The sequence below is a fragment of the Pleurodeles waltl genome, chromosome 5 (genome assembly GCF_031143425.1).
Source record: "Pleurodeles waltl isolate 20211129_DDA chromosome 5, aPleWal1.hap1.20221129, whole genome shotgun sequence".
Lineage (NCBI taxonomy): Eukaryota > Metazoa > Chordata > Amphibia > Caudata > Salamandridae > Pleurodeles > Pleurodeles waltl.
In genome coordinates, this window is record NC_090444.1 from 187,974,434 (window position 1) to 187,987,799 (window position 13,366).

A 13,366-nucleotide genomic window follows, 5' to 3' on the forward strand; every position below is an offset into this window, starting at 1 on the left:
GACGAGCTATATGTGAAGTCTTGCTTCCTCTTCTTCTACAGTACAAGTCCAAACGTAGAGGGTATAATAGGGACCTAATAGGGTCTTTTTTGGTTCACCCTGTCACTGTGATTATTATTTTCTTACCCCCTCAACTAATACTCCAATTATTTAAAGTAACCAAATAAAGTAACAAGGAGAAATAGAATAACAAACAAAAAAGCACAATGAAATTCAATAAAAAAAAAACTGAGCACCTACATTACATACTGATCAGGATCACTAAATGATCTTGAATCTTATTCTGCTCAGGAGCAAAGGAGCAAAATAATCTGGAGGATTGTGATCCTAATGGTAAAACATTGTTGTTGAATTTGGTCCTCTCTGCAGGGTCACCCCAAGCTTTTTTGCCTCCACCTTCTCAACCCGCTTTTATTGGCTTTTAGGACTCTGTGCACTTTACCACTGCTAACCCATGCTAAAGTGCTTGTTCTCTCCCCTTAAAACATGGTAAAAGTGGATTACACTCAATGGCCACATTTAATTTACTTGTAAGTCCCTAGTAAATGGTGCTAGATGTGCACATGCCCTGTAAATGTAAATTTAATGCTTCTAGTGGGCTTGCAGCACTTATTTTGCCATCCACCTAAGCAGCCTTTTGAAATGCATGTCAGGCCTGCCATTACAGCCTGTGTGTAGTTAAAAACTGCTATTTTGACCTGGCAAAATATACTTTTTGTCAGGCCTAGATCTTCCTTTTTAAGAAGATGTACCCCTAGGATAAGCCCTAAACAGCCCATAGAGGAGGATGCATTGTATTTAAAAAGGTGGACATTAACCTTTAAGTTGTATATTTCCTGGTAGTGAAAAACATTTAAGTTAATTTCTCATTACTGTAAGGCCTACCTTTCTCATAGGATAGCATTGGGTTACCTTATTATATTTAATAAGTGATACCTTTTGACTGAGATCGGGTAGGAATGTCATGTTTTCACTCAATTGAATTGCAATGTGAAGCCAACTTTGATAGTGAAGACATATTTTAAGTCACAATTCTTAACATCCCACTTTTAACAAGTTGTCATTTTCTTGTCCTAACCTCTTGGTGCCTGCAGCCTGTGTCCTGAGTCACATGACTAGGTATAGTTCTCAGTTGGCCTTTGTGTATTCCTCCCAGACAGTGTCAGAAAGGGGGAATGGATGTTGGAAGGATGAACCATCCTGACAAGATGGGTTGGGACGGAGCTGTCAACTACAACACTTGCGCTTCAACAGGGGCTGCTTCCTGCTCTCAAAAAAGAACTTCACACAATCCTTTGTAACCCCAGACATCCTGAGACTAGAGCATGGAGAAAGGAAACCCCAGAAGGATCTGTGATAGGAAATCTCAAGATGGTCCTTCACTTCAAGGCTGGCACCAGGTTAGGACCTGTGGACTCTACAGACAATGGACTGCCCTGCTGCCTGAGGGTTGCCATGCGGCTAAAGGACTGCCCTGCAGCCTGAGGACTGCTTTGCTGCCTCAAGACTGGCCATCTGCTTGAGCACAGGACTACCAGAGTGTCTCCACCATTCAGCTAGCTGACCTCCTGTTCTGAGCTAGAGGTACACAGCATTCTCCTGACCAGTGGCTTTAGCAGAACTGATTCAGCATGATGCATCTCAACACAAGTCCAGCCTGGTGTCTTCATTGAAATCAATGCATCTCAACACAAGTCCACACATTTCCAGCTCCAGCCATGTGACTTCATCAGAAATGACACAGCGCGACTCACTAAATAACCATAATTGAAGCAATTTGCTTATAGGTTCTATTTCCTCCTAAATGTTTGAAATTCAGTATCTATGGTTCTACTGAGCTAATTTTTGTAATTTTGATGTAATATTATTTATTATTTTACTCTATTTTTTAAGTTAGTGTGGGAGTTTTCTTTTGTGGTGTTTTCACTTTGTTACTGTCTGTGAACTATGTAAATACTTTACACAATCTTTAAGTTAAGCCCAACTGTTTTTGTGGCAAGATACCAGAAGGTGAAGCAAGGGTGACTTTTTGTGGTTCACCCTGCCTGGGATTGTGGTTGTAACTTGAAAAGGATTTTATCTCCCTCAACTAATAACCCAATTTATCTTAAAATATTACTCACTGTTAGTGAGTGATTTTGAACACCTGGCTTTACACAACAACACAGAATATTGTTGGTGCAGTTTGAAGGAGAATAGAAAAAGTTTCTAAGATGGTCTAATCAAGTGTCTCAGTGTTCACTTTAATCTATTATGGGGCCAGAAAATCTGCTTATCTTGCTTATCTCTCTATTTAGGCTCTGAGTCTCATTTAGAGTTTGGTGAACAGAGTACAGCATCACAAAGGCAACAAACCACCTAGTCCGCCAAACCTTTAGTCCACCTGCCTCATTGAGAGATGGGTGAACTGTAAGGTTTCTGTCATTGTGGTCACTCATGGACTTTGTTGATAGAAAACTTTCTCTGACAGCCTGGTGGAGAAGGGGGCGGTCAGAAGAAGGACATAACACTCCCCGCCTCACTTAGTGTGGATGGTGTAATTACCTTTTTTTATGTCTGTCACTGGCAGGAAAAGCCTGACAGGGCTACAAAAACAACAATGACCCCCCTGAACCCTGAGAGAAAACTCCCAAGAAGTGGGAGTCATCAGTGTTTTGGTTTTCAGTAACAAACTCCCACTGTGGGGTTTGTTTTTGAGAAACAAAAAACTGTTAAAAGTTAGTTGTATGGTTGTGAAAACTGATGATGGCCATCCAACAAACCCTCTGTTTCCAGAAGAGAACTGCAGCCACAGATTTGACCTCTGAGCCAATCTCATCTGTAAATTTGATAGACTGTAGCCTGTAATATCCTCTTCCACCTCTGTCAACATGAGTACCATTTGTCAAACTTAAACTCAGGCCATTAGTGTTTGTTAGTACCCAGAACTATGGATATCCTGTTACCTGGAAGTCCTAGTGACTTGGTAAGCCCTTGTACTGAAAAATCGGATCCAGGAACCGAATGATCCATGCAGTAGACTGACGTATAAGGGAAATTGAGATGCTTACTTACCAGATCAAGGACAACCTATGATCATTTAGGATATCTTTCAGCTATCTAGACCCAAACAGGAGAAGTGTCAACTACGTGGTGGAAAGGATGAGCACCCTTAACTCTGAAAGAGGGGCTTTTGTCTGTCATTCCCGGGCATCAAGGTCTATGCTCACACTATAGTAAATGTGCAAACAATGACTGAGGGAGTATTGCAAAGGTGAAAAAAAAAACAAGCAAGCCTTATCACAGCAAAGAAGAGTACTTGATAGGCAGCGACATTTAATTTCAGAGATACAATTTTCTTCAGCCGCTCTCCTCCAGTCTCTAGTGAAGGGCTGGGAGAAGCTAATGCACACCCTAAATCTGCATCTCTGGAATCCTTGGTTTGCTGGGGGCATTTCATGCAGACCGTGCCACTATCAATAGGGTATGCCACCAGAGCTTTAGCAGGATGTCCGCATTAGTTCCATCTTTGGGGAAATCTGCAGCATCTCCAGATTCATGCAGCCTGGTAAAATGGCCCACACAAGTTTGTGTCACTGTACGTTTTTGATAAGAGGGGTGGAGCTCCAACTTATATTTACAGTTCTTTGCAGTTAGGCTGCCAACCAGTGGCAAAACATCTATAAAGTTTGAAATCTCAGACACCTACCGGGAATTAATGTTTTGATCCTCATTTACTTTTCTGGTTTTGGATGGCTTAGCATTGTTCGTAGACTATAGTGTGGGATGAAGGAGCAGGTCCCTAGGTTGACCTACACTTATACAACACTACCAGGAACTTCCTTTAGGTACCCCTCAAAGTTCATGCTGGTAAAACCAAGGTAATTGAGTTTGACCAGTAAAGTAAATTATGATTCTCTGTTATTTGGTCTGTTTTGGTGGACTACCCTCCTGATCGTGTGAAGGTCCACAGGGTATCAATTAACAAAGAAGTTAGTTTGTTCCACACAATACAGATGTGTTTCCTACTTAACAGTGTCCCTCAACAACTTTCTACCTGCTATTGGAAGATTTAGAACATCTTCAATGTGTGGTACACTCTGTCATCAAACTAGATCCTGCCAATTGACATATATGATAATATGTCACCTAGTGGCTGTCTAGGACTTTTTTTTTTCCCATGGACGGAGCATTTTTGGTTTTGCCAATAACTTTGGCGCCACTTGACGAATCTTCACAACATTTTCAAAACGTATACTTTGGTCAGTTCAGCTGAGGATTTGAAAGTTTCGGGGTGATCCGTTAAGCGGGGGCCAAGAAAAATGTAGGGGGGTCTTCCCCATTTTATGTCAATAGGATTTTTCAAATTTTTGAACATGACCACAATCCGAACCACTGAACGGAATTACATTAAATTTGGCAGTGATCTTGGTCCAGAAAGCGTGCTTTTTGTGATTTGATGTTAATCTGTTAAGTATTTTAGGAGAAATTAGAGTTTAAAAAATATAGCTATCGGGGCACGCTGATCTTCCGTGGATCCGACTGTCCCCATGCTGATATCTGATTGGCTGCCAGCACTTCATCCAGGAAGTGTTTGCAGCCATCTTGGGACTTGGCTTCAGCCGAGTCCCAGACAAAAAAGTGAAAAAATAACAAAAGGGGCCAGGGTAGAGTCCCTTTAGCTCTGGTACTGAGGTCCTGGATGGACCCCGCAAGGCCTAAAAAGCATTTGTTTTTAAATCTCGTAAAAATAAGTGGATCTGGATCTGCTGATTTTTCAAAGAAGTTTTTTTTTTTTTTTTTTTTTTTTTAAAAGGGCGGTCTCCCACCCTTTTGTTTTATGTGACTCCCAGGTGGACCAGGTCCCAGGGGCTTTCTGAAAGGAGGGGTGGTGCACGCCCCCCCCCCCCTCCTTCGGCTTAAATTGGCCCCAGAGACCCCCACCTCCCTGGGGCGATTTATGTTTTAGATGTGGGTGGCGCATGGCCCCCCTGCCGACCACCACCTACCTGGGATATAATGGTTTATTTGAGTGGGGGAAGTGTCACGGAAATATGTGCCGGGGGCGCGGTCCCACACCCCAGGGACCACCACCTCCCATGGCAATAGATAAAATATGGGCTGGGGTCTGCCCCACTCGCCCACAGCCCCAGGTACTACTATTTCCCCAGGGCTAGTTCCTTAATAAGCCATTAATGGCCCTGGGGACTGTCACCCACCAGAGTCTGCTCCTGCTATGTCCCAGAGTGCCCACCCCCAGGACATAGCTGTTTGCTTTTGCTTGGTGGGAGCTCCCGATGGCAGAATGCAGAGTTTTCATCTATTTCCCTGCATGCAAATATGCCTGCAGGGAGACAGGTGAAACCAATGCTTTCATAAGCAGGGAGCTGCTAACTAAAGGAGCTCCCTGCTTGTGGGAGCAATGCCAGGTCCCGCAGGACGTGGGGAGTCAGCTAGGACCACTGGAGCCTCCAGGCTCCTCCCGCGGTCCTGTCACACACACACACTTTCTCTCTCCTCCATCCCATAATGGGATGGATGAGTGTGATAGAGATAGTAATTGCAATGGTCTGTTCATGCAATGACCTCAAAGAGTAAGACTAGCAAGTTGTTTGGGACGAATGTTATAGTTACGTTTGAATGCAGAGCAGAACAGAGTCACTTCTGGGCTAATGGTGAAGGTCTTGTGCTATCACTCAGTGGGCTGAATGTTCAAATCCTAATATGGCTTGGCAGTGTGTTTGTTTATTTACAAGTGTTTTGACTGTTAATCCTTCCTAGTGATGGATCATTCACATTTCTTTCCAATCATATGTGTGGGTTGACTGGTATGTCTGGAAGCATCACAGTAAGCAATCACTTATGGCATAAAGCTTAAGGTCACTGACCCTCGCACTGAAAGTTGAGAATTCTACTCCAGGTGTGCCCGTGGTCATTTTCCTTCTTTTATTTCTTTTAAACTTCAAAAGTATAAGGTGCATACTGAAAGGTGATCTGACTCTTTTTAATTGACAAATAAATTTTTATTTTCAATTTGTCCAGAAATATCTCATTCTAAGTATATCATTCATCAAAACCTAAAAACTCACTATCTCTATACCTCTCACTCTTTCTCTCTCTCTCTTTCTTCCACTCACACACCCACTCAGACCCTCGCGCACCCACTCACAGACCCACTCATAGACACGCTCAGACATTCACTCACCCATAGAGCTACTCAGACCCTCGCGCACCCACTCACAGACGCATGCAGACTCTCACACACCCACTCACAGACCCACTGAAACCCTCACGTACCCACTCACAGACCCACACATACACTGACACACCCAGCCACAGACCCAATAAGACACTGATGCACCCACTCTCACACCCAGACAAACATTCTCACAGGCAATCTCATACTCAGGTACACCCTGTCACACCTATTCTCAGACCGAGAGAGACAGGCCACAACAAACTCATGTCGCACATGGCCAAAGGCCTTGCACAGTGTGGGGTTGAGTGGTTAGGGGGGTTGGCCACAGCATCTGGTCACAGGCCGGGACCTGCGGCCAACCCCCGCTGCGCACGGCCAAAGGCCGTGTGCGGCATGGGTTTGGGTGGGTATAGGGGATGGCTGCATGGTCTGGCCAGAGGCCAGACCCTGCGGCCAATCCCTGATTCACACGGCTAAAGGCATGGAGTTGGGTTTTTATAGGGGTTGGCCCGAGGGGCGGTGGTTGGATTAATATTAGTAATGAAAACTACATTATTCTAAAATACCATAGAAATTCACTGAAAAAAATGAAAGTTACAAGGACGTTATAGTTAGAAAATAGAATTCGAAAAACCATAGAAATTAACTTGTCTAGTTATCCCAAGTAACTATAACTCGTGCCCTAAGGTAACAATAACTCGCGCCCTCGCCATGCACTGATTATTACCCCACAAATTACGGCACTCATGACATCTTTGATAACATCATTGATAATACCAATGTAATACACCTTTTAACAAAAAACTGTGCATGGCAGGAGTGCCCAAAAATATATATATATCTATATATATCTATATATATATATAGATATATATATGCTCCATAAGAAATTCAAACTCTGGCACTCCATGCAAAGTTGTATGTTTGTAAGAAGGGCCAAGGAAGAAGACCGTGATGGTTGAAACGCGTCGCCCTATGTTTTGTTCAATGGAATTTTTGGAATAAACAAAGGCCAGTAATTTGCATGGAGTGCCAGAGTTTGAATTTCTTATGGAGCATATATGAAATGGGTCCTGTGCCCATTTACTGCGCACCAACCTTGATAGGCAAGCGCTGGAAGAAACACAGGACTGTTCTTTTGTGATATATATATATATATATATATATAGAGATATATATATATATATATTATATATATATATATATATATGTATATATATATGTATATATATAGAGAGAGAGAGAGATATATATCTATATAAAATATTATTATTTTATATATAATGCTTAATTTGTGCTTGTTGTTTCTGGTGCAGAGCACCAGCACTTGTGTTTGAGGGCCAGCACCTACTTTTCTGCCTCAGTCATTTACTGCGACCAAAAGACACATTTGGGAAAGCCGGAGAAAGAGAAAAACGAAAAAGCGGCACAATGGGAGAAAGCTGCAAGAATGAGCTGAAGGGGCAGGGAGTAGCTGTGAGTGGATTGAAGAGGCCCGAGATGGCTTCTGGATTACGCTGCCTCAGTATTCTGTGTTCGCACTTTTAATTGCAGCAGCCCTTTGGGCACCGGCATGTTTTTATTTACAAATTTAGCAACATACATATATATCCTTGACCAAACCATCCAGATTTACACATGTTTTTGAATATTAATTTCTCAAATCCTACTGAACTGATTTACATGAAAACAAACAAAAACACAATCTGTGAACCAAGATCTACCTTCCTGCCTAACTTGGTGTAAATCCGTTCAGCAGTTTTACTTATGTTCCGAACCGTAGTATTTACACAACATGGTAAACGAAAATATAATTTGTACTTCTGAACATTTTGGGTTTTGTAGTGCATTGCAAATAATCACTGATATAGTACAATATCCTCGTTCATCAGGAATATACCACCTGGTGTATGTCCAAATATTAGGAGAATGTATGCATTAATTCTGTTATTCCGTTTTATAACCATCATAAAGAATTACAATGCATTACTAATATAAAATTTAAGCTAATTTTATTTATTCATCTGGTTTGTACTGTCTGTTCAACATGTAGCTATAGAAGTAATCTTACTTGTAAGAGTAATGTGACTGAAAATAAGTGTCTTATTTCAAAGGAAAATCTCGATTTTAATGATGATTCCTATTATTGAGAATATTATGCCCTCAAAAATGTTGAAGTCAATAATGTTTCCTATTATTGAGGGTAAAATTATTTGAGAGACATACATATCTGGCCTTGAGAAAGTCACTGTGACGAAACACATGTCGGCTGTTATTTCATTGGATTATCTGTTCTTTGTACAGTTTTCTGAATCTTGGAAGAATTAAAATTCCAGCACGTATACTACTTATGACTCAGCATTTCTGAATGTACTACAGGAATAAATGTGGTGTGCCATGGTATATTGAACATTGTACTAGTATTTGTTGACTGGTTCCGGTTGACAAGACCACACCCGGAGTGGTTGGGTGTGATACCAGCTTGGCACCCTCGGAAGGACTACCTATGTACTAATGAATTTTGGACTTTTTTTACTTTGTATACACATAAGAAGTGCAAACCATCTGCATAGCCACTTGTTGTATGTTATACATAATAAAGAGTTAGTTTGGCTTTGAAGTAATTCAAAATTCCCACCCACATACAGCTCATCTGTGCAATGAACTGTATGCAAAAGTCTGGGAATTTCTTCAAACTAATCTCTGGATTACAGCGACAAACCAGTAGTTAAAAGATTCACTCATTACAGACCTTGATGTACATCTAAGTATCTTTAGCAGAAGAATGTGCACAGGCTGAATACATGACTCTAGGGCTAAGGGCAGGGTTAAACATTCAAGCAATATGGGGAACAGGAGATACCCAAGGAACACCCATAAAACAGTCAACATAAGCCAGAGCCAATATTGTAGAAGATTGATATCTGGGACTGACTAGCCAGAAAACTTGCGGCCCACTGTAAGCGTAGACAAGCATGAGGGATGCTAGTCTATCCACCGGCATTGGAAGGGACCTTCAGCATTGCTACTGGAAAGAACCCTTTAAGATTACTACTGTGCTCTTCTTAATGTAAACATGGATCCGTGTAACAATTTACTAGCTGAAAGGAGAATTCAGTTCTGAGAAGCCCGTTGAATGATATCCTTTGAATGGTATTACACAAGGTCCTTCTGCCAACTTTGTACATTTCCTCCTGTTCATGGCAGAGAAGATGGTTTACATAATTGTTTTTTTCCTTACTGTGTCTACTGACATTCTTTTGGAAATATCTGCACTGCTTCTCTCTTAATTTAACATCATTTGGCAGCTGTCGGGTACAAGTATATAGAAATAAACATGTGTATTTAAAATGAATTGAAATGTTTCTGATGGTGAGCTGGGAAAATTAACGGCGTTGCTGCTAAACAACTAAATAAAGAACATTGGGAATTTCAAATTCGGGGTTTAAAGATGTACTTTGGTTAGCTTAAACCATATTTATCAGTTTTTGAAGATTTGGTTTATGTGATCACTTTCCGGGTGGAGGCAATATCTGGCCTGATAGATGGTAGTCTGTCATGAGGTTTGGTGCTTGAATACAATGCTCAAACCACACCTCCCAGCTGTTTGATTTCACAATACCCCTTATGACTATGACAAGCATCTCTCACCCCCACTCCATTAAATCTAAATTTGCATTAGGGCAGTTTCAAATTTAGTAAACATCTAGGTTTCCTGGATAAGTGTTTGTACCTTGTTCAGATGTGCTTATTTGTTCTGATTCTAAACCAAGATTTTGGGCCCTAAATAGAAATTGGCAGTCAGGTTACTGCATCACACAAATGACGGATTTCTCACCCGCCATATAAGTGTCCTAGAGGCAACAGCACTAGTACTATGACTGATGCACATCTGCCATATCTGTGATGAAGTCCCTGTCCGCCAAGCTCTATATAAGGCTGTCAGACTTAAGTGGGGTTTTATTATTTGGCATTTCATATTATACTCTTGCCATTTGTCTGTGTTGACTAAGTATTCTGCAGTTAGGTTTTCCACTAATGCTTTAGCATATAATACACTTCAGGCAGAAGTAAACATTGCATGATATGTGTTGTTTTTCACAAATTTACATCAAATATACAATGATTGCCATAATTCTATTTTCTGTCCAGATTGGTACTGCAGTACCTGGCAATGGCGAGCGATTGGCAGACGGTTCACACGCGCCTCATCCCCATGAGTGAGTAACCATTTCAGTGTTCATTCCCTTCTGCTCTCTAATGTCATACTTCACTCTGATTGTCAAATTATCAATGCTTGTCAAAGAGAATAGAAAACCTTCCTGTGACCGTTCTACCAGCGTAGTGGCTTTAACAGGTCATTTTCCTGCTATCGTGTTCTTCTATAAATATTCCAGTTACACATTTTTTTGCTCAGATTTTATTTATATACATGCTCCAGGCCATTTGGATTTTACTGACGCAAGTTTTGTTTCCATGCTCTTAGCAGTAGACTTTTTGTACTCAATTTGCATAAGATTTTTTTTTACCCGATGCTTGCATGCTAATCAAAGCAAGATTCACCAGTTGTATGTCACAATATTGAGAACAGAAACAATTATCGAATCCACAGTATTGACTGCCATTGCATTGCCTAAATAAGTAGATATGTGGTCATACAGATTTACAATTCTACCTTTGATCTATTTGTCTTGACAATATAGTTCAAGCAATAGGGTGTCTTTCCATGATGAGGGTATGCTTTTTGCATCCCTCCAGATCTCAGAGTAGGTCCAGGATCATTCACAGTCATGGGCAGACCTAGGCGTCTACTGACAGCCTTTGTAAGGGTGATGCCAGGGATGAAATAAAAGTGAGGGAATCAGATATGCATGCAGTTGGGCATGCAGTGGTCGTTCTCATCCCAACAAATTCTGGAAACCTCTCCTTTTCTTCCTCTTCCTATATAAAGTTCCACTGCAAATTGATAACCATCCGTGGTTCCATAGTTTACCAACCTCAACCCTTCTCACATTCGAAAATTAGTCAATAATCAAAGCTTTTCATTTTCACATCCTCCAAATGATCTACAGTCTTTCTTCTTCTATGAGCTATAAAATTCTTCATTCCGTTTTGATATTTCCTGGCTCTCTCTTTTTCGTACGTCTCCCTACTTTGTCATTTAGTCCCTAGCACATATCTCCTTCAGCCATCATGGAGCCAACATAGGACCTGATTTAGAGTTTGGCAGATGGGTACCCCATCGCAAGCGTGACGGATACCCCATCCGCATTTTTACAAGTGCATTGTAAGTGTAAGTAGTTCTCTGAACATTTATGAATATTCGATAATACTCTGTTATACTATAAATAATATGCTAATTGTTCTTTTGCTACGTGGTCAGCTGCTTGTACTAACCGTTTTACATGGATATATAGTGATTTAATCCACTCTTTAAATTTATTGTGCCCAAAATACTCCAACTCTGTACACCTGAACTTGTATTTGTCCATTCTTAAGTTTGGACCTTTCTCTTCCAGCAACAGTAAATCTTAATCCAAATTTTAATCATGTTCGTGTTCTTTACCCCTGGAGACCACAATATCATTACGGAAGGCTAATGCCCCATATACAGAGTCCAGTCATTCCTTCCTTAAACAGCGGACTACCAAAGTGGCATAGTTTGAAGCAAAAGTCATCTTAAAATATTGGTAAGTGCCCTCCAGACTTATAAATGCTGGTAAATACTTCGATTCAATTCTGCCTGGCCATTGGTGCTCACATATTTCAGAGAGGTAAAAGATACACCACACACTGATGGTAGCAACTGCTGAATGTTTGGTGAGTGCTGACTGCCCACCCATTTGAAATTGTTCAAGCTTCACACCCCCATCAGCAAAATCACTACTAGTGCCAAATCAAGGGAGATCAATTTTCTACTGAGGTCGATCAGCATTATCCTTAGTTTATTCCTATATGTCAGAGAAATGATTCTCACTTTATGTTTAACTAGTACTATACCGTCCTATAAAATAATGCAAAATTCAAGCCCATTATACTTTAACTAAACACAGTGGCGAACATCTCTCGCAACCTATAGACATAGTCTTTCTCTTTGATGATCTGTAAAATAATTTTCTTAAATTCATCCTTGCTTTCCCTATTAACCACCTGATTCCTTATCAGCTTTGTCTCTACTAAAGACCAGGGATATATTCTCAGATCCAACCTTCTTCCTATTTCTTCCTACTGGGGGCAGCCCAAAATAGTGTCCCCTTTCTAATCCACATATACTTTTGCTCTCGTTCATCTGCCATAGAAGTTCATGCCAAAAGAACCCTGACAGCTCAGTCCCGTGGCCTGAATATCCACCAGGCCTAATACCCATGGGCAATACTTTCCTGTTCCATGGTTATCTCGTGCCTGTCTCTTGGATTTTTCTTTGTCCAGATATCATATCTTGTCATGGTTCTGTCTGTGAAATCATGTGGTTTTTCAGGATTCTGGGTCTATCAGATGAAACCAGAAGCTACCATGAGACTGAGGTAATAGCATCAAGCTGCTGGTGGGGTACTGACTCACATGCATGATTGCTTAACTGCTGTACTAATCTCCTAGGTAATACATATTTCAACATATATGTGTTGCCTGCCTCCAGTGACCTATACTTGCATCCACTCTTCATTTACTGCAATACTGTCCCAGCTATAAAAACTACTTCTGGAGTGATATTAGATACACTTCTTTGTCATCTAATTTAGTGAGAAAGGAGGTAATGGTTTACATTTGACTACACCACTCCTCAGATTTAAAACAACACTATGATTGAGGCTCAACACATCAGGGATTTTGTTAAGTTGACTCCCTCATGTGCTCCCTCACAGAACTGAAATGCCCTCTTTTCTTATTTCTGGTACAGATCGAATACTTGAATACAATTTCCTGAATTTCCCATATGATTGGAATTGCTTAATCTACAGCATTTTTTCTCCTGTTTATTTTCCTTGCTTGAACTATCACTTATACTTTTCGGCTTGATGCGTCTTCTTTTTTAGTTCTCTACAGCGATATCATTGGTGTTATGCCAACATTATTCAAATGTAATATTCTGACTGCCCCATACCTGTGGCTATATTAGTGGTGGCATACCCACAAGCTCTCTTGAATTTTTATACTTTTTCATCTCATCAATATTTGATCCCTTTATAC

General features: G+C 40.9%; 1 protein-coding gene across 2 annotated transcripts in view; it reads left to right on the top strand.

The window, feature by feature from the left end:
* Positions 1–13,366, top strand: part of GPATCH2 (G-patch domain containing 2) — a 479,275-nt gene that overhangs the window by 270,360 nt on the left and 195,549 nt on the right. For both annotated transcript variants that reach the window (XM_069233883.1, XM_069233884.1), the window contains exon 6: positions 10,331–10,398. In XM_069233883.1, coding sequence (XP_069089984.1) covers positions 10,331–10,398 — 68 coding nt within the window. The remainder of the gene's footprint in view (positions 1–10,330; positions 10,399–13,366) is intronic.